Source organism: Haemaphysalis longicornis, unplaced genomic scaffold (genome assembly GCF_048455015.1).
Source record: "Haemaphysalis longicornis isolate Haplotype H1 unplaced genomic scaffold, Haemaphysalis longicornis Haplotype H1 scaffold_6, whole genome shotgun sequence".
In the NCBI taxonomy this organism is placed as follows: Eukaryota; Metazoa; Arthropoda; class Arachnida; order Ixodida; family Ixodidae; genus Haemaphysalis; species Haemaphysalis longicornis.
Genome location: NW_027526407.1, coordinates 39,069,998 through 39,095,504, shown reverse-complemented (window position 1 = coordinate 39,095,504; position 25,507 = coordinate 39,069,998). Strand labels below are relative to the sequence as shown.

Below are 25,507 nucleotides of genomic sequence, written 5' to 3'. Positions count from 1 at the left end.
ACTAATTGCGTACTCATTTATTCTGACTGATAAAGGAAACCCGCGAAATATGAAAAATACCACGTGACGGCGCCTCTGCGCGCACCGTAAAGCAACGCCCTCAAACAGGCTGCCTCTGAGTTAGCCAGAATGAAATAGACAAAAGAAAGAAAGAAGCAATCGCGACCGAGTTTGTTCCTTATCTGCACACGCGTCCCGCGAATCTTGCTGCTGCTGTCCTTCTATGCATGGTATTATCAAGGTGATGCGCTGTGTCTTCGGGCGGGTAACACGCGAAGCAGTTGCTTTCAATCAGCTTTGTTTGGGGACGCTGCTTTACAATGCGCGCGTAAGTGTCGCCACGTGGTATTTTTCATATTTCGCGGGTTTCCTTTATCAGTCAGAATAAATGAGTACGCAATTAGTTCGTCGCTGAAAATAGCGCAGTTAGATGCCCCTCGTGGTTACCTACAAGTGCCTCATTGACACTTTAGTGATTAGGACAGTATTTCTCGAGTTAGATAATTAATTACATATAATTAATTTAGTCTCATTAACGAAAAAATTACTCTCCGATTCTTCACAGTACTGCAAACATTATGCACTAGGTTTTCTTCGAGTTATGCAGTTTCTCTTTTTTTAAATCCTGGTGCATGATAGCTGGGACACCCTGTATATATATATATATATATATATATATATATATATATATATATATATATATATATATATATATATATATATATATATATATATATATATATATAACAAATACACTAATTGAGATGAGAAATAGAACATTTCCTTTATTCTTTTTATGCTGTGCCCGAAATTGATATACAGGTGAATGCCTCAGATTTTTCGAAATGGCGAGAGTTGCTGATAATTCCTAAATCTTTACACTTTGTGCTACAATGCAGAAATAACGAACTGTTACTGTAGAAGAAATATCTGTGTGGGAGGTATGCTGAGCCATGGCTGAACTCACTATACAAAAAGCGCAGCGAGCACAAACGCAGAATAAATTTCATTGTCCAAGACAGTGCCAACCGAAGGGAAGAATTTAAAACGAGTCCTTTTAAAAATGCACACGAGAGGATATGCGAAGTCTAAACACACAGGGGCCATCTGGAATGTGAACACAATCAACAATTGCAAAATAGCCGAAATCGATCGATTGATTGTGGTGTTTAACGCGCCGACGCAACGCTGGCGATGAGGCACGCCGTAGTGGAGGTCTCCGGATTAATTTTGACCACCTTGGGATCTCTAACGTGCGCCGAAATCTCGAACACACAGGCGTTCTTGCTTTCCGCCTCCATCAGAAAAGCGGCCGCCATGGACGGAAATCGAACCCGCGACCTCGTGCTCAGCAAAGTAGCCGAAATTGAAGACTTTTCTACACTGCATTTGTGGAGCCTTTATTCAGATTTTCGTCATGCAAACATAAACATCAAAGTATTGCTATTTAAAACTCTGACAGCATATTAGGCATATTTCACTTCTCGGGATTTGAATTCGATGTGAATCACACAATCAGCGTCAAAAGAATTCAAAAAGGTGTGCATGATGCGTATGTGGTATGCTTGGCAAATTAGTTTCAACTATACCTAGAAATGAATCAGTAGGAACGGAAACTGTTACAAAACATGCAGAAAAAATTGCCAAATAAATGTCGCGATACGCAGTTTCTGTTTCACCACAACCACACCAAGACAGCCGCATGGCTCTTGTGCCCCGAATAATGTTTCTTGGAAATAATTTAAAAGGCGCAAGGAAACAATTACCTTTTGAGTCATTTCCCTGATACGGTACTCCAGCTCCTCGATCTTCTGCTTGTCCTCCAGGTGTCCCACAGTTTCACGCTCCAATTTGTCCTTTGTCTTTGTCAACGCAGTCTGCAGGTCCTCCTAAAAGCAGCGCGCAAGTTGCCAGTTAGGAAGAGGATAATGTTTTTGCCCGAAACGTCACTTCTAATGAAATTGGGCTGTGCGCGTTATACACCGCCGCATCCGAATTCTAATTTCACGCTGAGCCGGAATTCTATCGTGGGAGCAACACGTTCTAGAGCACATCGCCACGAGGGCCCCAGGAACAATATCTTGCTCTAGCTTACGGTAAGCAACAGTGATCGCAGCCATTTTTACGGTCACAAAAAACTTGAGTGAGTCATTTTAATTTTCTTTAAAATACATCGCAGAACATAAAGCGCAAAAATTACGGAGAACAGAACAGTACTGACTGAAATTCTTTTCCCATCCCCAGTATCGGCAAAAAGCAACTGAAATCTGCATAAAAAGAAGATTCATTTGCCCAAGAAATGAAGGAATATCTTTCAATTTATATCATAAGCATGTTTGGTATTTTCATATTGCTGCTTGTGTTATCAGCTAATTAACATCGGTAATATATTTTTCCGGGAATCTAAAAATTAGTGCAAGTAGAGTGTCCGCGTAAGTACAAGGTAAGCACAGTCTATTCTGTATTCAAAGAAGAATTAGTAAAGGACACTTTCTCAATTCAAACTTCCACTGTCTTTAATTACCAGGTAACAAAGCTAGCCCAAATCTCTAGCTTGAATACTTTGCTGCTCTCAACTTTGAATTAAGCAAGCACGAAGCCCTCACCTTCTCTTGGAGGCTTTGCTCCAGCTCTTGCTCCTTTTTCACGATCTGCGTGGCTAGTTCGATGTTCTCCTTTTCAAACCGATCGGCATTTTCCTTGGCGATTCTCAACTCTTCTTCTGTGGCCAGTCTGCACGATGAAATTCGGCAGTGCCGGCGAGGCATGATGGATTTGCTATTGTGAAATGACAGCTCCAATATATATAGAAGCAATCGGAGCAAAGTTTATCAAAAAGTCAAGTTTCATGTTTAATGCAGTATCTTCTCTTTTGTACATGTCATAATGTACGCCTACAAAGCTAATAGATGTTGTCCAACTGCGCCGAAATTTTGCCCCACATAAGCGTTTTTTGTTTCTTTTACGTTGGAGCTCGCAGTGAACACGGTAGAGTAAGCAATGGTTCATTGCTGCAATCCAGTCAACACACCCTAGGACTATAGTACCCTTGCTCCGAATTTGTCGGTTAAACAGCTTGTATACGCGGTTTAATAGCACTCGTTGCTGGTCTAGATGGGTAGGCTTGTTTAAGAAAAATGTTGTGGCGCATTAGTACATGTTAGGAGGAGAGAAACTACATCCACTATCAACAGATTTATTCACACGGCTAACTAATTTTACCCACCTCACATCAACAAAGCTTTTCAAAACACAATTTTTTTCGCAAAAGTGTCTCTGAAGCAGAGCTTACGTGAACGAAGCTACATTTTTAGATAATAACCACTCCCATTACGTCCTAAGAAAGCTAATTCTTGCCTTCGCTGCAATGTTGCTTCTTGTAGGTCCTACGCTCGCACTTGCAAACAGAGAAGTACACAGGCAGTGGATTGCAGGCATTGCTTCTCAAGGTTTATTTGTGCTTTTGTGCGTGATCAAGTTGGGTTCCCACCATCTGGCTAATACCAGTGTTCCGCCTGTTAAAGAATTTCTATTTACTACCCCGCTGCCAATATACTCACGAAGTTACGTATCTATCACCAAGCTACAGTCTTCACTTCGGAAAGCTGCACTGATGCGAGGTACATAAAAAAGGTCTAAATAAAAATTTCAAGCACCGCATGCGTGTCTAAGCCACTACTTCAGGGGAATTTCTAGTGAATAAACTATGCTTGTACTCGTGACAGCCCTCTTGTGTCTCGCTTCGTGTAATATTTCAACGTTCCTCGTAACTTTTTGTTTTTGGGATTAGTTTTTCCAGAGTATAAGCCTGATTAGCTATACGTCTAAAAGACTCCTCTTCCTTCTTCAGCCCGCATAACGTTTTTATTAGAGCAACTACGCGTGAGTGTCATTTTATTGTCATGGCATATTGATTTGAGTACAGTCTGCACCTTGTCAATACGCAAAAAGCGGCGGACATCTACATTACACAATACTTCAATTAAATCGATACCAACAACGTCAATACAGCCGTTACCTACAATTTGGTTCTGCAATATGGCTGTACACGAAAACCGTTTTCATACCCTTGGGAATTGCAAATGCTGCCTTTTTTTCGTTCATTCACATCATTTGAGAGTCCCTTGTTTCGCATTTACAGTCGGCAAAATGCACAGCCTTTCAGGAAACTCAGTCCGTTCGACAGCTCATCACATTGTTTAAAGTGAGCAATCAGAAATTAGGCGTACGTTGCAAGAATTGCACTGGCGATCAGTCTAAAGGCTTCCTTGCATACCCTTACACCAAAAAATAAAAAAAAACAGCGGAAAACAGAGCTCCTTCTGCAGCTTATCACCAATCGTGATAAGGTGAGGCTTGAATCATGAGGCTTCAAGATCCGGTCCCGCTCAACAAATGAAGGGTTTTTTTTTTCCACACGCTTATATTATGTTGCTGTAAAACGTATTCATCCCTCTTAAAATGAGCTATTTCTACACCTTGTACTCACGACAGCTGCCTTCCTCCGTCAAGCTTCGTTGTTAATTTAAGTCGTCAGCCTTGTGAATAGGCCCTCTGCGGCATAAAAAGTCGCGCCTAACCGAATCATCCTTATTTTCAAAATTACCAGCCCTCCTAAAAATAACTTTTACCTATTTTAACATCCCTAATGATTATTTACTGACACAAAACGAGCAGGTAAGCTCCTCTTCGCAGTAAAATGCCTTCTCCGTAATAAAACGAGCTACAAATGAACAGAAAAATGTCTCCATTGCACCTAGTCCACAGATATCACTGTCAAAATGTAGAGGAAACTTGACGCGCCGAATCCACACCTGGGCTATTAAGCGCACCGTAGCAGAAGGTTCCGGATTACTTTTGACCCCCTGGGGATGTCTAACGTGTGGCAAAATCTCGACACAGGCATTTTCGCCTATCGCCTCCATCAGAAAAGCGGCCACAATGGCCGGAATAAAACAGATATCATTGTCAAATATTGGTCATTTACAATGCAGCTTACTCTTTGAGTATCTTCTTGACGTTGATTTCGATGGGCGCGAGGTCGTAGTTCTCTCCATTCTCCCCTTGGACGACGATTTGTTGAACGATTCTGTCGAAAAGTATCCAGTGTTCCGCGGAACCGCCAACATCTGTTGAGAAGGGGACAGTGTCGTATTTCCATAATGCCACAATTTCTGCGTCATAGCCTTCTTAACGGTTTACGACGCGTTACTCTCAGCTCATAAATTGCTGCTCTTTTCTTTAGTTACAAGCACTGCACCAAACCCTCATTTTTTATGCTGTTTGCCTGGTGCATACTAGTGACAAGTGTGCCGCCCGCTTTTAGAAGCGTGTATTAAACACTGCTCCTCAGGTATACACATACCCTTAAAAAGACAAAACATGTGTGCAGTATATTGCAAAAGAGTTATATAACATGTACGAACATGCATGCATGTTAACACGTATGCCCACAATATAACAAAACGATCAGTATGCGTCTGCGAAACTTTAGATATTAGGGAAACGACAGAAATGCAGAGCATACACGCAGGACAGCGATACAAATCCACAAAGAAATGTTTCCGCAGAAATACTGATACATCCGAGTTATTTCAAACATCGTTAAAATAAGCAGGTGATAAGCACACACAGATATAAAACTACAATGCTTTTCGAGAAACATGTTCTCATGAAAATGTTTCTCCGCTCAGTGTAAAGGAGCGGGTGAGAAGATATTAAAAATGTTTCCTGTGCCGGTTAGCCATTATGAAACAGAAAACTGTCACCGTCAAATTCTTGCTTAAATTCGTGCGTATTTCATGATGAAGAGAACTTGGTTCTATATGCGGCCAGTTACCAGACACCCTGAAAAAATGTACGCAAAGGTCTTCGCTCAAAGATTTGGTAGGTTTTACCTTAACGGAATGTTGTTCCGACATCGCCGCTTTGATCAGCAAAGAAAGATTTTACTTTTATTTCTTTAACCAACAGCTTCTTTTGAGACTGTACTGTTTTATGCGGTAACCTAAATTCTAAATTCAGCTAGTAATACTACGCGAGTGATTAGGAACGATTCAAGTAATTTGGGCAGCTGTACCAATACCCAATACAGTGGGTCGGCCAATTTGGAAGCGATCTATGGTTACGATTGCGCAAAAAACGAACCACCACTAAGAAAAAACACAAGAGCGAGCGCACTCTAACAAGTGAATTTTATGGTATTGAAGAAAGACCTATATACCTACAAAACTGCGCAACATCATCACGAAACACGCTTTACAGCGCACACAGCAAACACGTGTAAAACTCAGGACATTAGAAACAAGTGGACAGCAGCGACAGAGAAATTGGACAAAGAAATTTAATAAAGAAATGTCCCTGCTATCCACTTGTCTCTGATGTCCTCAATGCTAACGTGTTTGCTGTGTGCGCTGTAAAGCGTGTTTCGTGATGATGTTGCGCAGTTTTGTAGGTATATAGGTCTTTCTTCGATACAACAAAATTCAGTTTATTAGAGTGCGCTGGCCCTTGTATATTCTTCTTAGTTCTTGTTCGTTCTTGCCCTATCGTAACCATGTACATTTAAATTTCTCTGGTCTGTAAGTGTTTCCCACGAAACAAAGGTTGTGTCAAAGTCCGAAAAAAACAGATTCAGGTGGTGTAACGGGGAAGAACTTACATGGTATGAGTAGTGCGTGGTGCAGAAGAGAGAGAAAATGAGGATATGCAGGCGTCAAAGACAGTTTTTTCTTGATGGCCTCCACCATCGCTGTACAGCTTTTCGTGTCCACGTGAGCCTGTGTAAGAGAAGTTGAACATTGGCAGCCAAAACAGGAACTTTTGTGCCAACAACCAGTAATATCGAAGTAAATTCCGGAACGCCGTGGCTTCCGGTAAAGGATTTTTATCGGCTTTCTTGTGGTCTGCTAAGAACATCGCGAGCTTAAATTTCCGCTCGACTGCTCTGTAATAAATCAAAACGTTAATGGACGCTGCGTACTCATTTACCAGTGGTTTTATTAGGACAACTTCTTTCTATTGGGAACCCGATGGCACAAAAATTAAAATAAAAATCTTGCTTAACTAACATGCGTGACAAAAGATAATGTTTTAATAATGTCACTTACCACGTCAAATTTCCTTCCAAGCTCCTTTTCATCTTCAATCCGCACCATATCAAATATGTCCAGATGCCTAAAGAGAAAGGAAACAGACACATTCATAATTTCACATTTTAGATTACTTAACCCAAATTAACTTTCTTAGCATTGCTAACAAAAGTTTCCCCTTTAGGGTTGTGCAGAGAACGTCAGTTATCGCACGACCTGCTCTCCCATGGCCATTTGAATCAGAGGGATAGGGTCAGCGCCACGTGTTTGAATTAGAGGGACAGCGCATTAGAGGGAACAGCGAGTTAGAGGCAACAGTGAATTAGAGGGAACAGCGAATTTGAGGGATAGGGTCAGCGCCGCATGTTTAAATTAGAGGGACAGCGCCGCGTGTTTGTCTTCTACTCTACGTCCTGTCCTTTGCGCTGTTTTTTACATTTTTAGATAGGGTACAGCTGAAGGTCTACCGGGATTTGGTCTTGGCTAGTCGGTATCCTGGCACATCGTGAACAAACAGTGCAAACACACTAGCAGAACAACCAACCAAACCTCTGCCCATGGCATTCGAAAATGGGGAGGGACACGTTAACTATACATGACGGCGGAGGGGCCAATCTATTATATAACCAATAAAAAAACAAAGAAATGGAAAAGGAAAACTTCGTGGTCAGTAAAATCACCACTTTGCATTTTCAGTGATTTCAACTGCAGAACATCAGTCTTGGAGCGGTATAACGATCCTACTCCTTTACTAGGACACCCAGTGAGATGAAGAGCAAGTCTTTGCGAGGACAGCATCGGAAGAGTGAGAGGAGAAAAAATATTGTTGTGCACTTTTGCATGCTTGTTACTCATTTTTTGCTCGATATTCATCTCCCCATCCATTTTATAAAACAGAAAAGACTAATTGTCTGCCTATCTACGCCGTCCAGTCCCATCAATTTTTCTGAAGCCATCGTACAACTCCTCTACTCATCTTCAACCCCTGCAATATCTGTTAATAGCCGCACCTCAAGGGAAGGTTTTGAATAGAGGCATTTGAGCTGCAACATATAAATAATCAAAATTAAATTGATTGGCGTGTTGCAGTTGAATTATTGTGATTTTAAAGTAGTGCGACCCCGATTTCAATAAAAGCAAGAGATTCCCTGGAATTGGTACATTTCGTTCCTGCAGATGCACACGTTTAACCAGTATTACAACGTTAGACAAAACGAATGTGAAAGAATAATCATGATAGTTGTGAATACTCTGCTTACTGGAATATTGTGCTGGAAAGTGCACCGATTTCGTTATCGCCCCCCACCACCCTCGTTTCTAGCACCGTCACTTATTTTTAGCAAACAAAGGTTTTCGAACGTTAGCCTTTAACTTATATCTTCTGAATTGAAACATTTTCTGAATTAAAACCTACACCGTGGACAAAAAGGGAATGGGTTAAATTGGGGAAATACGTTTCTGAATTATTAGCTGATGTCACAACTCCAATCAGATACAGCTCAAAGGCTGGGCGTTCAAAACGTAAAAAAAATTGAAACATCTCATCCTACTTTACCAATAGCGTGTCCAAAAATGGAATAAGTTAAATTTGTAAAATACGTTTCTTAATAGCTGATATCACAACTCCCATCAGATACAGCTCAAAGGCTAGGCATTAAAAACGTAAAGAGAATGAAGTATGATGGCCTGCTTCGGGCATCAATACCTGTCCAAGGTGGCATTCTCGTGTCCTCTGAGCTTCTCTATGACCGGCTGGATGCCAAGCATGAGGAACTCGTAGCGCAGGTGGAGTCGAAACTCCAAGTGCTCTTGCCCAGGCCCGTAGTTTAGAATGGCATTCACGAACGACATGATGGCCGTCTTCAGGTTCACTTCGTCCCGGTAGAGGCCCGTGCTCCGGTCTAGGTCGTTGAGGACAGTCTGCGCCGCCAAGCCAAGATGAGATTAGAGAAAAACAAGCATCGCAATATAAGCAACTCGCCAGTCGGAAGGGGTTTTGCAGGATGCACGCATTAGAGCCACCCTGTAGAAAAATTTTGCCCACAACAATACACTTTATTTTATAAGGTGTGATTACAGAACCGGTATATTCTTATCCATGGGCACTATTAGTTGTTCAGAGAAGTCTGATACTATCGTCTGCTGTAGCCAGAGATTCAGTTTGGGTCCTGGGCCGAATTCTACTGGGTGCCGGAAGGTAACCGGTGGCGTTGATTTCCCGCGGGGTCTCACGCGACTGGCGCCGAGCGACTACGCCACCCAGCCTGCGTCACGTGAATACGTTTTGGCTATAATTCGGTGACGTCACGTAGACCCCGCGGAAAATCAACCCCGCCGGATATCTTCTGGCGCCCTTCTGGATGCCTTCCGGCACCCAGTAGCATTAGGGCCCTCAAGTAATGCCCGCCAAAAAAATTACCAAAACACATAATACTTTACGGACGTCTAAATATTACGAAGTAGTTAGGTCTGGCGGCAAACGTCTTTTATTTGTGACTTTTTTTCACTCACAGCGTCCAAAATGGAAAAGTCTTACAAGTACAGAGTTTTCTCAAGTATCTGATCTCCGGAAAAGCGGGGAACATGCATTTTGTCATACCGGAAGATATTCTGCGAGGGCTATTGATACGCATCCTGATGCTGAGCAAATGTGTAAGGGCAACAACACAGCAGGACAGAGGAATGGAGAAAGTAATAATGGCTACCATTCCCGTATAACCTAACTTGTGGCATGCGGCCATTCGCATGAGTGCCTACGGAGCAAGAACATGGCTACACTCAAAAGCGTGGCTACAGAGCAGTTCACATCCTAATTTTTGTCCAACCTTAGCGAATTTTTTTCGCGTGTGGAGGTTTTTATTTTCGTCTCTAAAGGCAACCCCCATGGCCAGGCATAAAAACCCACTACTTCACCCCCATCAGCTTTGGGTTTAGGACCCTTATTCACCATAGAAGGTGCAAAATGGAAGGTTCCCTTTCAAAAAACGAAGGGAACAGTTTTAGCTGTGCTGACAACAGCTCGCGACAAGCAATGACAGACTCCAGTGCACCCACCTGGAAACGTGTCCGCTCACAGGCGTGCTTCTGGAAGTGCAGCATGGCTTCGAGGACCTTCCGGTGGCCTCCGGGCACGAGGCACATGGCACCAAGGATCTCGAGCACGGCAATCTTGGTCTTGATGTTCTCCGTGCTCAGGCTCTGCGCTATCGTGTTGATGGCTGTCGGATGCGCCAGCACGTGGGCACGTCCATTCTGCGGGAGCGTTACCGTAGAAAAGGTTAGAAGGCTCTTTGGTTCGCTAAGTATGAGTACCAGATGCAAGAGTTGAAAATGCCCGTACGGCCTACGAATTTTCGTAAATGCGCCCTCCCATGAATGACACTAACACTCGGGCTGTGCGCATGTGATCGGGCCCGTATGCGTATCTAAATATGTTCCATCGTGTTATCAGATACTTCCGTGCATTGTTTTCATTAGATACAACCACAATTTATTCAGAAAGTTCACGCTATGTGACAATTTCCTTATTTTTTATATTTACATTGCCTACACGTTTTCATTTTAGATGATGCAGGCCTCTCCTGTTGATCATATTTCTTGCATTGGAGAACCACTCCTGCATTTGGTGGAAGGGGGGAGCTATCCTGGCATAGCAGCCGAATGAAATAGGTTAATAATACCCATTATGAGTTCTCCCATTTGTCTTTACAAATCGATTACAGTCGGCAAGAAACATTTCATTCGCGCAATACCTTGAATATAGACACTGCACGTAAATGGATGATTATTCGATCCGAAATGGCTTAGTGCCACGCCATAGTGTTCCAACCCATACTAAACTGCAGTGTCTGCCAAATTGCCGTACTTAGCTACTGCTTGATAAACAATAACCTCATACGTGCCCGCAGAAAAAACTCATGAGGTGGTGCTCGATCAGACAGAGAGCTTTTTAGTGTGAACTGATGAGGTAAGCACTTCCACTGGTACGGCTTGCTGCACCACATGGAAATGGAACTCCTGGTTTGCCTCAATAATCTATAGTTCTGCTTCAGTAGTTGTGCTTTAGCACTGAGGCGAGAAAATGTCAAAAGGCGAGAGCACAGCTGTAAAACGAAAACATACCAGATTTATTCCGGAACAATGTACCTGCTGTGAAACTTAACCCGCTAAAATTCAGAGGCTAGAAGAACGTTATTCTAATCTATAGCGCTCTTTTAAAGTGCCCTGTGATAAGAAATGCTCCGCGAAAGCCGCTCCGTTATTCTGCTTCAGAAAGCTGGTTGGTAGCACCTATTTACAATTTGTACTTCGACACAATAGCCACCCATTTCTGCTCAGATGGTGGCGTTACACTTGAGCTACTTTTTGACATTGAAAACCTTAGGATAAACAAAGACTGTGCTACCACCTTGACTGTGATAACTGACGCGCCAATCAAGGTGAGCGCCGAACACGCTGCAGTAAGATTTCTGAACGGGAATTATTCTTACAATCTGGGGATAAGTATCACCATTGGGGGATTTTTTATTGTCATTACAAAACTGCAGGCGCGAGAGAGCATTGGCAAGTTTTAGGAACTACTACCATTTTCTTTGCTCAAGCTATGCACTATTATGAGCTTCTGCGCTCAGGTGCTGTAGAGAGGCATGTAGAACCTCGCACAATATGACGAGAAAACATTGGGCTTAGAATGCTAAGAGCGAGAATAGTTGCAGACTTATAGTAAACAAACGCATGTTTGTCTTTGCGTAACGAGCTAAAATAGGCGCTTTTAAAATTTACGGCAAGGTATAAAGATATAAGCGAAACATTGCTTACTACCCAAATTTTTTTTCATAATGACAAGACATGCTGTGATCGCAACGTTTACCGAATTGTTCATAAGGGCCTTGACACAGCCGATGAGCGATGTGTGAATGGGACTTTGAGCTGTGTTGTAGTCCATGCCGACCAAGAAGTTGAGCAGACAGATGAGGCCATCCTGGTCTAGGAAACGCGTCACAAAACTGCAATGAGAGAAAGGAGAGGGTTCCCTGAATCCAGTAAATAAGCGCAAAACATGGGGCACCACTTCAACTAAACCTCGACGACAAGAAGACATTTACGCTAGGTGCACAACTTCTTGAAAACACTCCCTATTTTGTGCACGGTGCAGTCGCAACGCCCTTCATTATTTTGGCCATCCCCTAAACCTTTTGAGCCGATTTGGCACATTGCATTTCCATATAAATGCAGGTCTAATAGGAAACCGCTTACTTTGCATGCAGGTACGAGCGATTGCGCTATTTGTAGCGTCACCGTCTGAGCAGTGAGCCCAACATCCTTGTCATCGTGTCTTTAACAAACGATGTTATCGGCAGACGCTGTTTTTCTGTCAATTTTAGTCTGCACTCACAGTAAAGAATTTATCTTCCCCTTGCTAGACGTGCCAGATCCGTCTCTTAGAAACAAACAGTAGTCAAAACGCCAAGATTTGGTTGATTATGAGGTTTAACAAGCCGATGCTACACAGGCGATGAGGAGCGCCGTAGTGGAGGACCGCGGATTAATTTTGACCACCTGTGGATGTTTAACGTTCACTGAAATTTCGACCACACGGCCGTTTGTCGCTTTTCGCCTTCCCCAGAAAAGAGGCCGCCGCGGCCAGAAATCGAACCCACGTCATAGTAAAAACGACAAGCCAACCGGTGCAAGTTCGGATATTAATCATCGTGAAGTACACGAAACAAGCCACAGCGGAAGCCTACGCTATATTTGAACCAAATAGCGGTCATTAGATGTAGAGAACTTTCGTGCAAAGGGCTGTAGTATCACGCCCCTGTGTCTTGCATGTAGCAGCACAATGACACTACTCAACCGCTAAAGGCGGTGACCACATACTAAAATTGGCAGTCGAATATTACTCCCAAGCAGGTCTTTACTAACCATAGTAGCGCAGGAGATAACTGCTGCTTGTGTTTTTAGTTGCGCGAACAAAGCTGCTCTATATGGTTTCGAACTGCTTGCGTTTCTCCAAACTGGAGTGGAGTGCCTAGTGCAACGGTCATACCCAGAAGGCACAATCACCTGCAAACAAATTTCTTTACCGTAGCAGCTTTGCTTTTGTAAATGCTTCGCCATTGAGTGCATGCTGCACCAACGACAATACCAATGAAAGCAGCTACGCATAATGAAAGCTGGTAAGACAAACTATTACTTTTCCTCCTCTCTATGCATAAACTGGTCTTTCAAGTCAATCACACCCGACCAGCACGCAAAAATTCGAGAGCGGACGTGCTCAAACTCAACGAAAAAACTTCCTTAGCCTTCGCGGCTACACGCCGTGTAATATGAACTTATACACTGCTGAATGTTGCAAGTTTTTGTTTAACTGGAAGGAATTTTTATGTAAGCCCCTGTGCAGGATAGAAAATGTTAACAGTGGTGCATCGACAGTGGCGCACTACGGCTTCAAGCCGCTCACTAGGAATAAAATAAGTCTTGTCACTGATCCTTGGTTGACGTCATTTCTTCCGGCAACGTGTAACAATATAAACGTACTATATGTTTGCCCATTTCTAGCCGAGCTCTTAACAAATGTTTTCTTTGACATACGAAATTATACATCACCTGTTTGGTTGAGTCCGAAGTGCTGTCTTTAGATTGTCGAGAAGTTTGGCACGTGTGTTCACTTCCTCTTCTTCCCGGGGGAACAGCAGCTGGACAAAGAACAAACTTGACTTGAGCCAAATAAGGAGAAGGCATGCTGCAATACATTACCAGTTTGGAACATTGGATCCCCACAAAGGGCAATCTGTAGCAATCGACAGAAGGCATCTTCACACATGTGACGATGGTATCCTTTAAATCAAGCTGTACATAAGGGTTGATCCAAATTTACTTCGGACATTGTCCCTGGAAGAACTTGGTATTTAGTCTGAGCACGAATTAAGTGCACGCTTAGACATGAAGGGAGTTCTGTTGCCACAAGTGCCAGCTGATTGTTCAAAGTTGCTTGTATTAGATTGTTGGAAATAAGAGCCACCCCCATAGCACGAATATTGAGCTTGTTGACCCTTGTTCACTCGCAATATGGAACAATAATTTCAAATTAGTGAGTGATAATAAGAATAAGCAGAAGGACACATGTCATCGTGCTACAGTACGGCTGATACTTACCATAGACATGGCGTTGACTCGTTCGATGTAGTAGTCAGGAAAGTGGGATGATGTGTTGTCATGCTGTTCCTGCAGGAAAAGCGAAAGGTCGAAGCTCAACTTGCGGTCAAAGAAAAATTGTTAGCAGCTATTTTTTCTTCATCATGGCAGGCAATAGGGATATAAAAAGTTGGTGGTGCCTCCAACGCTTAATGTAGCTTCATTCCTTAGAAGTTTCAGTACTATTATCAGCTTACAAAGTCACTGCCATTTGGAGCGTTTCTTTTTTACTGCGTCACGAACGTCATTAAATGCTTAGCATATTTACTTGAATACTTATCGCACTGCTCGTTTTCAAAATATTTGATGTAAATTTAGGGGTGGATTCATTAGGCGACGTAACGTTTTCGCAAAATGTTTTTGAGCGCAGAAAACGCAAGCAAGTTGTGGGTAAACATTTTTCAGATAGTCCACATGAACATTATAAAAACTCTGCACACCACTGCCAGCACCTTTTCAAAGTGATGCAAAATGCCGTTTTTTTTTTCATAAAATACCGAACGCGCCGGCACGACTTTGCTGTGAGGCGACAACAGACCAATAAGTGGGTGCCACTGTTACAGTGCCGGACCTCAAAACAGACATGGCAGCCGACTCAGCAACCTGAGCGCGCCTTTTTTTTTTGTCTTGTTAGTGTAGCATCTGCATTCAGTGAGAGTTTTTTCTTCATCAATATTGAACGAATGCTTGCCGATATCGCTAATATCGGCAAGTCTGCCGCAATAACGTATCCATGTCCTCCTCGAAAGGGAAGGAAAGAGGTACGCACAACCATCATCAAGCTAAGCTTTGCACACATACGACATATTGCTGCGGCTAGTTTGGGGTGCGTTCGTTGCGCGGGAAATAAAAAAAATCGAACTTGGACGACATACTGAAAGGGTGCGATCATTACGCGAGTGCGATCATTATGCGACTGCAGCTCTAACCGGCGCACACCCCATCGCACCGCTTTGAGGCCTCGTTTTGCTATCATATGGGTGCGTCGTTCTGTGCTTACATTAGGTTATAGCACGCTCTCAGGACTCCCAAACCGACAAACCACGGTTGTTGCTTTATAGAATTTGACCCCCATGTTCACAACTTGTTGATCTCCTTATCCCATATGCTATTCTAAATAACGATTTCCAGCGCACATATCAATGATAACGAGAATTATAGCGACATTGACTCCGTGAAGTCACTGTCGTTCCCGCTAATATTTTGCAAGTTTCTTTTTTGCATATTACAAGAGGTTGAATTTCGGGTGATCAAGGCTAATCACATTTACTACAAATTGCTGCATAATTTTTGTAGTGTAGTAGTGCCGCCCTATTCTTCGACACTAGTGCATATATGTTTTTTTTATTTCTTCATACAATGTCGCAGCTCTTTGTTTCCTTCGTCACAAAGTCGTTACAATGCCAGGCGCTTTCAATACTGTCCAAGAACTACACAACATTCAGCATCCTAGTTATGTGGGACTATCGTTGCAACTCGGTATAACTGGAGCCATGACATATTTCACGTCGTATTATTAAGTCTCAGAGAGATAACATAAAAATTTATTATCAACACTGAATTCCAAAAAAAAACATTTCGCTGGGCGAGAGTACAGTCTGTAATTCTTGCGCCATGCTCCTACACCAGTACCAAATTATGCTGCCTGTTTTATTTCTAAAAGCTGCAATGTGAACCGACACGGTTCGAATTAAGTAACCATATTTCAGACACATTCAGGTGCCTAGCTCTGATAATGCCCTAAAGCGAAATGTTCAAGATTAGGGAGTGAGTAAGCACAAACTACGTAACGAATTCATCAAGGCGCAATCTTTATCGAAGGTCTAACCGTTTTTTTGCTGAGGTAAAGCTGCCACTTCTTTTCCGGGGGCAAGTTGAACATGACCTCTTTTTTGGCTGCCGTCAAGTCGAGCTCGTCCTGGAAAAACCAACCAGAAGGCAGGGTGTCAGGTTATACGGAGACATGCAACTGGGTTTCTTGGGGTGTTCTTCGTACCTGTTCCTCACAGCAACACAGCAATGCAACAATAGAGAAACGTTACGGGTACACGTCCAGCTGAAAATGCCTGCATTTCTCGCAGCATTAAACAAAGCGATCCTAGCATCCATTCCCAATATTGAGAAGTGGTAGAGCAGATGAACAGGCACGAGTAGAAAAGAAGGGGCAGTAGGCGGTTCGCACGGTGAACTTCCATCGGTGGTGCATTAAAAATTGGGGTGGAACTCGCCGCGCTTTCTTTGCAGGCGATTTTGGGGGAGCTGACCGCGGACCTGTGCAACCCAACCGGACCAAACAAATTGGTGTGTTTCGTTTATGTTGTGCTTAGCGTCGCTCGTTCCCGCGCGAGAATGATTCCTTCTCTTTTGTTCATCTTCCGCCTTTTATTTCGCTTTTCTTTAACAGCATTTTTAATAGTGATCGTTATCTATTTTTATAGATAACGAACAGAGCTTCGTCCTACGGCACTTCGTCCTACGGCACTGCAGCTTCGTCCTTCGTCCTATAGAGCTTCGTCCTACGGCACTGCAGCTCAGCGCTAGAGCCATAGCTAAAGTTTCGTCGGATGACATTCGAATTTATACGGTAGTGCTGACACGGCCCAGAGCGTCTGCCCTTGTGGTGTAAAGGTGCCGCCTTTGCTTCCTGTTGCTAAGGGCTATGGTTCGACTACGGCTACTGCCTCCTTTATTTTACGTCTGAAGTTTTAATTGTAATTTTCGTGACTTGGTTTCTTTTCAGTGTTTTAAATTGTTTTTTTTTATATTTGTTGGGTTATTTTGGGTAAATTTACGTTCTGTGAATAGAGGGGGAGATAGTGCCAGACGCGTTTTTTTTTTTTTTTTTTCATCGTCGCTTTAGTGGAATGCTTACAGTACCGTCAGACGGCACTCAAGACACAGCCTTCTATATAATACATTCCAATATAAATGTAGGATTAAAACACTGCTTTACTTTTAGTTCATCCGCTTGTCTTTCGATTTCAATCTGCCAAGGGCTACCTGTGGGCAAAGCAGTGTTGACATGTACTTGCTAACCTCACCACCAGAGACAGTAGTTCGTGCCTATGTACGTCGTCGGCAGGCTACCTGTTACAGAAGGCGCACAGGTGGCGCTACTGGTTTTGCGAAGCAGGAAAGCCCACGAAGCAAGAGAAGTCCAGATGAGAATTTTTCCAGCTTTGTAAACTTAGAAAATTCCACCCCCTCCCCTGTTCTTTTCTTGTTTATTTTCGTCGTCTCTAATACACGTTTTTCTCACTCCTCATTCATCCCGACACCTCACATTACGAGCCAAAGAATGCTACACAGTAAAAGCTTGGTTTACCGGATCTGCACAGTGCATATGCCAACGTCACACTCTCAAAGTTGAGGCTTAAGCCTCGTCAAGTATTGAAATCTCGTCCAATTCACGATCACCTTTTTCCTCAAAGTCAATGGAAAAAATCTGTCACGACACTAAGTCTGCTTACAAGTTTCGCAGGTGAAAGCTTGGAGTACTATTGGGGTGGGCACCTATTATATACATATCCATTCGCCGACACTGCCGCCAGACTTTTCTACGGTCTTTATTTTATCTTAATCTACTTTATCCCACCTGAGCCCTCTTAATACATCTTAATCCAGCTTAATAACACTTCAGTAATCATTACTATGGCTCGTGAATTAATGCATTTTAATCAACCTCAATCGGACCTCACAAATTATTACTACTAATCGTAATCAATCAATAACTTGTCGTACCTATAATTGCACGTCACTAATTGTTCATCCTTTGACATGCACTCTGACGACAACGTTAAAAGCGCTAGCTCCCAGTGCTGACAAATCGCTTTAACAAGTTTTCTTTCCAGGAAATTAGATTGTACTGTGTTTTAAGCATCCGATACAAACCAATGGCGCCAATGTACTTTGGGTTATCCCACGTAAATTAACCGATTAAGTGAACTACAAGACGTAGTGTGGTGGCGCAGTTCTGCAATGTATGCTGCTCTAATGAGTATAGCCACCCCGCCACCCTGAGATCTCATAGCAATAAAGCGCTTTCTGCCTGCATAATGCACAGGAGCATGCCATATCCTTATGTTGGCCTTCACTCACACTGCATTTTGTACTTAGAAACGGCACGCCAAACACAAGCTTTTTTCGAATTTCCTATTTTGTTTGTCAAAGTTTGTTTCGCACTTGCTATTAGCTCCTCAACTGCCAGACAAGCTGAAAAATCAGCCCATTCTGCTTTTGTGGTAGTTTTTCTCTTTCCACTTGCTTCTACCTCCCAAGGAGTGAGTGCCCGAAAGAGGTCCTCTATGGGGGTAAAACACATCGCCACGTAACCTGGGGTGTGGGATCGGGAGTGTGACAGCGAAACGATACTCCAATACTTTGCATACGAGTAACGTGCGCCTGTGTGGCCCAGCGGGCTTGACATCGGCTTCGTAAGGCTCAGGGAGCCATGCAGGTGCGATCCCTGATTAGGGGAAGCGGTGATCTTTTGGAAACCCTGTTTAGGCGTTACGTGTTACTACGGTGTCTAGACACCGTTATTCTAAGCGGGCTACGACGTCCAACCGGGCCCCTTAAGTGATCCGCAGCTGAAACAACTATACCCACCACCAGTTCGGCAAACTTTGCGTTGAGCTCGACGTCGTCGGGCATGGGGTGCGTGGGGGTGAGCAGGGGCGGCGGCGCCAGGGTGACCACGCCGTTCTCGACCACGTGGTAGGTGATCTCGGGTGGCTCCTCGGGCCCCGACGAAAAGCAGGAGCAGAGGCCGCCCCCGGAGCCGTTGGCGGCCGCCCGGTGGCCGCCGCCACGGCGACGCCGCACGGGCATGGCCGACAGTCCTCCGGGAAGCGAGAGCACTAGTTGCTGCAACGATACGGAACGAGAGAGAGATGGGACACGAATGGTTAATATCTTGCATTGGATTGGCTTATTAATTTCTTAGACTCACCGAATGATTGATTGATTCTTGACATATATTTATACCTGTTATCATTCGTTTTGTGATGGAATTATGTACTCATTATTGGTTGATTGATTAATTTAGTGAATATTTGTTCAACAGATTATTTAAATATTTATTGATGTATTGATAGATTTACAAATTCACTGGATGACTGCTGGCAATTTCGTGCAATATTTAGCTGATTGATTGATTGATTGATTGATTGATTGATTGATTGATTGATTGATTGATTGATTGATTGATTGATTGATTGATTGATTGATTGATTGATTGATTGATTGATTGATTGATTGATTGATCAATCAATCACACATTCTCCAACTCTACCTCTATTTTTTGCATTTTCTACGCTAAGACGATGCAAGGAAAAGGTACGCAGCTTTAAAATATGGGCATGTTATTCTTACCGAAAAACTACAGACGCTCCCACGTAAACTGTGCCGAACGTAAACTACAAGAATTAATTACTGCCCACGCTTCCTTCAGTCTACTGGTCTTCGTGTTTTTTAGGTGGAACATGAATGCAATGTCAGTTAAGCGGCACAAGGCAGGACTTCAGATGACAGAGCTATAGTGTGTTTCACGTACTCCACACAAGAAAGGAATTTTGAAAAAAAAAAAAGCACCTGCAACTACAACTTTTTTTGCGCTAATCACTATAGTAAAAAACGTCATTTCTTAATTCTGGCTGAGGCTATGGTAAACACTTAGTAATAAATTATCAGTAGGCAAGAAATATCGGCATGTGCCACCGCCGTTCCCTTGGCGCTATTGTATCACAAGTCCCCGCAGACCCTCAAAAGTAAGACTAGCATGTTGATCTTATTCTTTGTCAATTATAACATCTAAGGCTACCCTAAACTGCGAGGTGTTCATTTTTTTCGTTCATATATCAGTCTTTTTGGTTTGTTCATCTAGGTTTACACAAATTCAGCTGATAACATGACCAATTTGCCCACCGTAAATTTTGGTTAGAAACACTGGATGGTAAAACAAAGCGACTAAAACTAGCAAATAATTGAAGTCATGGTACAAGGAGAATTGACAATCGATGAGCACCAGGCAGCAAGATAAAGTGATAGGAGAAACTGTTTATTTGCCCATTCGTCTACCCAAAAACAATATTAATCTGTAAACGAAAGGCCGTCGGTCTGGTTTTGAGGAAACAGAAATACTGTACGCTACTTGCGGCGTCACTCCAAAATCTCTGGCGCCAGGTGGAACAATATCACCAGAGAATTTTTCATGCACTTAAATTGGAGATGAGCAATGCATTTGGATTTATTTGGACAGATCGATAAAGTTCGGATATAAATTACAGGACCGTTCAACAAATCGAAAATCAAATCAACCAATACGCAAGTAAGGTTGCGGGAACGATTATTTTTATAACGGAGCGGTTTGTAATGGCCACTGAACAAAATATGTATCACTTTGTCCAATCAATCGGCAGCGCGTTAACCCGACGCTATACCACTAGCATGTTCTTTGCGTGCCAGCTCAGGCCAACAACCTTTTTTTTTCCACTGTTCCATCACTTCCAAAAGAAAGAATTGTGTTTTTTACCTCAAATATATATATACAGGCTGAGTTTACCACACATTTGTAGTTACCATTGCGTAACCCACAAAGCTGATACAAACCAAAGGTGGAAAGAAGTGATGGGTATAGTACTCAATATCCGTAGTAATAGTCGGAACGGAATGCTCTACTCGCAAATGAATACAGGACTTCGATTCGGGGCCCCCATCGCACACAGTACAACCATTCAAGCATGCACAATAGCAAAACCATTCATTCGTGAAACAAGGCAATTGCCGTTTTTGAATGGTAGCCTTCCAAATGAGAATAAAATCGCATCATCCGTGACTCCACCAATCTTTCCATGTATCCGAGTTTACTTCAGCTGTAAGTTCGATGCAAAGTTACCTTTGTAGCCGAGTGGCTCTGCGCTGGTGATGCGATCCAGAGATCGGCGCATCATCGAACCATGGGTTTCGAATCGCGTCCTCGCTTGAAACGAATCGGCGACTGTTTCGTGCGTTTTCAGTGGCTGGGCCAGCAGCGTTTACGCAGCAAACTAACTAAAACGACATCACCGACCTGGCAGGACTGCAAGATTTCTTAATTAACGTCGCCGTCTGTACCATCCCCACCACGCCCCGTTGAAAATGAAGGCAACAAAAATTGCTCTTACATTGCCGCTCAGCATGCCATGGGCGTGTATACTAGCGTAGAAAAAGGAAAACAAAGGCGGCAAAATGCTGCCTCCGCATTGCCCCGAAAGTATATGGCCACGTGACGGTATCTTTATCAGCCTTTACCAACGCTCAGCGTCTTGAAGGTGCACACAATCGTTAGCGCGTAGATCACGTGAATATACCAGAGCGTTCACATGTTTCGATTGCGAAACGCCGGCCGTCTCGCCACGGTGCTTCGTAGCAGTCGAAGGAACGGTATTAATCCGGGATGATGTCCCACTGCGACAAGCCGTGCGCATGAAAATGTCGGCGGAAAGAAATATGCACTTACGTTCGGCAGGTATGCCGCGCTAATGATATGCTTGCTAATGTAGGGATAGCTTTTCTGAGCAGCCTCAAGGGACTAATGGGCTTGGTTTTAACATCCGTTTTGTGCGCGTGTTTACCAGCGTACTGAAAAACACAAAAGCGTTGTAACTCCAACAAGCCTTAAAGGGCCATCGAAGGCATATATTAGCATTGCCTCATCAAGTATTAGGTCAATGACCAGAATGTGAACTATATGTTCGTATTTTTGTGCGAATAGAAGCTTTTCCTTTCTTTGTTTTCTTTTCAGAACTATACCATTTCTACACCACCTTGCTGGATTTTGCGAATTTAAAATGGAGGCATAAAGGTCTAGGAATCGCTACAAGCTATACGTTATCAACGTATTGGTACGAGCTAGCTGGTACTCTTTAAAAACTCCGTTCAGCGCAGTAAAAAAAACACAGGACAGGCGTTGGTCCTTGTCTCGCTCGTCATGTGTTTTCTTTGCTGCGCTTAACGTTCTTACTTGCGAATCCCCCGCCGCGGTGGCTAGGTGTCTAAGGCGTTGTGCTGCTGAGCGCAAGGACACGGGTTTGAGTTCCGGTGGTGGTGGCGGCCTCTTTTCTGGGGGAGGCGAAAAGCGAAAACGCCTCTGTGTTCGAGATTGCGGCCCACGTTAAAAGTTCCCAGGTGGTTAAAAGAAATCCGGAGCAGCCTTCCACGACGGCGCACCTCCTAGACAGGTGTAGCGTCGGTGCGTTAAACCCCGCAACCAATAACTTCGGAATCCCATATGTCACGTGACGTATGTGACGTCATGAAGCGATGAACATTCTGTCGCTTTGTGACATCTCAGCCGATCGCTCTCGGACCGTTTTTACTCATCTCGCACAGCCGCTGGAGCAACCTACTTAGCCTATCGTGGTGACAGAGTCGGCTGACGTAGCCCACCATCCAGAACCAAACTCCGTTACACGCATTCGCGTAATCATTGGTCGCGAGCGTGAAAACCACCTCATATCGCAATTCACGTACCTGGCCGTCACGCAGCGTACCAGAGTCCCAAGTGAGAACGAAACTTTACGCCATCCGGTGTTCTCTAACGGGATCGGAAGTGTCGGGCCGGCTTTGTATTTCGTATCCAGAACCGAGCCCCGTACCTCCCTCCTTGAGGTGGGTGTGTGTGTGTATATATATATATATTTATAATAGTATCCGCAAGTTAGATAACTGCAATCCTACTTTCATCCCGGCGTCTGCAGCTCAATATTTGACGAAACCAAGATGGAGCGGCTTCATGCCCTAATTGTTTGTTCGTCTTCTCAGAAGGCGTACTGCTGCAACGCCTTGAAACAAAGCGCATTCTTCCAGGTTTTTAGGATGCACAGCATAGGTTAGTGATTCTCCTAATCGACTCGATACATTGTGCTACCACTCTGCTCCTCCGGAATCCGGCATTGCCCAAACGGTCTTTACCAGTCCTAAGCCAGCCTTACTGCTTCCGGTTTTTCTCTCCTTCGGTGTTGCCCAGAGCGAACGTTCTCTAACCACGCCGATTAGGTCAATGACCTCTCCGTTCAACCCCGATGCCCCAGAACTACCATAGTGTGCACCCTAGACATGGTGCAACACGAGTGTAAGGACGATCGACTACACACACGACAAAGGCGGCGCAATCGAAGGCGAACACAATATGGAGGAGCTGCGTCTCTCCCAACGCGATCGGCCAAATGACCGCAACGACAAAACCTCCGGGCAGGAATTTATCTCGCTTTCATCTGCCTATCGCAAGCCGCTTACCAGCGGCCAGTCCGCATTCACGCCGCGACGTCGACGCTTTCGCCGGCGAGCACGAACAATGTCGACACGCATAAGGCACCCTGAGGAACGCCGTCGCCTCCGGCGTCGGCGACGTTTGCGAACAAAACGGCCCACCGCCCGCGCCGAAAGGGGTCAACGCCATTGGCGTTGCGCCAGTCGATCACGCATACGGCTCGCCTATTGTCCGCGGCCCAGCGTTGCGGCCGGCGCAGCCCCCTAGGCAAAGCAGAAACTCAACAGAAGCGAAATAACGGAATAAAGAATAAGGACGGAAACAACTAAAGATTGCGTTGCCGATGTCGAATTCGCAACGCGCTGGCCAGTTGAATAAGCTGAGGAGACTGGTAGGCGCAGAATGGAAGGCGTGTGGCTGATGAAAGGCGAAAAAGTATGGTGCGGTGCCATTAATGCTCGCGAGAGCGCGTAATCTCCGGTTGCTTACACGTAAGCCCACACTCGTAGAAGAATGCATCCGACAGCCAGAGTTCCTTGCGGAGCATAGAAATCACGGGCACAGCAAGCGCTCACGAAGCGTTCCTTGATGTTTTACACCACCAGCTTGCTCGTGGCGAGAGAGCTTACCCATTGACGCCAGCCTGATTGCCAATTTCTCTCCCTTCCTTTCTGATTTCCAATTACTCTCTCTCTCTCTTTCTCTCTCTCGTAGGCAATGCTTGCAAAGTTCTGATCTCCTCCCTCCTTCGGGGTCGTTAATGAATCACGATGCCCAACGCGTTTTACCTTAGTCGACGTCTCCGAAGGGAAACCGATTGCGGTAGAAACATGCTATTTTGTTGAGTAGATTTGCGTGATGTAAAAAGAATGATAGTGGGACGTGACGAGTCCAATGCGTTGTCTATTCGGCGGCCGATAAGCCGAGGTAGGCGTGTGACCTTGCGCTTACTGCTCACCAACGACACAGCGTTGACTGCCCACGCGGGCATTTTAATGCGACCGGAATAAAGGTAACTGTCTGCTACCCATCGAGGGTAGCATGGCTATCAAGTGACAGGGCTAGAAGTGAGTTTCTTAACTCGATGAAGGAAAGAAATTCGGACCTGAAGAATGGCCTGAAACATCGCAAGGCGGGAATGACTGGAAGAACATGGGAGTTTTTGTCCTTGGAGTCATATAGTTTTTTTACAATATACACTAGAGAGGAATCTGGCGCTAGCGTCTATGCGGCTCACATCAAGGCCGTCTGTGTCGTCACGGAGTGCCATTACATTAGGCGCTCGCCTTAGTTTCATCGTTGGCTTGGATTGAAACGTTTTAGTGACCGCAAATTTAAGCGAAGTGCCACAAAAACGCAAAGAATTATGTAAGTGGAAAATAAAACAGGCTGTTTTAAAACTGAAAAAAAAAACTAAGTAAGGCGTATTTTTGCCGGAACGGTTCTGCCTAATATTTTGCAGGTAAATGTGGTAGTTACGAACAATGTTCGTATTTTGGCGGGAAACTCATTACTTATTTTAATATTTTTGCCATTATTTAAAATAATAAGTTGTTGGAAGAGTTTAGAAAGTTTTTGAGCGTGCCTATCAAAACGTCGCCTTCGTGGTTAACCGGTGCACTCACCTTCAGCTACAGTTTAACAAGAAAAAAGAAAACGTCGCGTTAATCAGCCGTGGACGATGATAAGATAGGACGGATTCACGCGCCCGTATCTGTCGTATCTTGTCTACGTCGTAGTACGTTTAGTTTCTTTTTTTCGTCGGCTACAAATTTCGCGGCGGCATATTACCCGCTCAGTCATACGTCCTTCGACTGCGGCACGACCAACGTCAGGTACGATGACGCACTGCCTGCTGTTTCACCGAAGATGGCTACCACAGAACAGGAAAGATTTCGGCTTCTTCGTAGCTCGTAGACGTGTTAATGCATAGTGAAGAAAGCAAATCCCGAAAACTGCTTAATAATCT

General features: G+C 44.1%; 1 protein-coding gene across 3 annotated transcripts in view; it reads right to left on the bottom strand.

The window, feature by feature from the left end:
• Daam (disheveled-associated activator of morphogenesis-like protein) overlaps positions 1-25,507 on the bottom strand; it is a 135,603-nt gene that overhangs the window by 19,543 nt on the left and 90,553 nt on the right. For 2 of the 3 annotated variants that reach the window (XM_077674036.1, XM_077674034.1), the window contains exons 2-13: positions 18,897-19,154; positions 16,117-16,206; positions 14,250-14,318; positions 13,701-13,789; positions 11,962-12,097; positions 10,146-10,343; positions 8,797-9,011; positions 7,110-7,176; positions 6,662-6,779; positions 5,000-5,129; positions 2,607-2,733; positions 1,767-1,889 (exon numbers count right to left, since the gene is read on the bottom strand). In XM_077674036.1, the coding sequence (XP_077530162.1) occupies positions 1,767-1,889; positions 2,607-2,733; positions 5,000-5,129; positions 6,662-6,779; positions 7,110-7,176; positions 8,797-9,011; positions 10,146-10,343; positions 11,962-12,097; positions 13,701-13,789; positions 14,250-14,318; positions 16,117-16,206; positions 18,897-19,118 (1,584 nt within the window). In that variant the 5' untranslated portion in view covers positions 19,119-19,154. Of the gene's footprint in view, positions 1-1,766; positions 1,890-2,606; positions 2,734-4,999; positions 5,130-6,661; positions 6,780-7,109; positions 7,177-8,796; positions 9,012-10,145; positions 10,344-11,961; positions 12,098-13,700; positions 13,790-14,249; positions 14,319-16,116; positions 16,207-18,896; positions 19,155-21,183; positions 21,310-25,507 lie in introns of those variants that run through there. The other variant, XM_077674035.1, reaches the window with a different exon arrangement.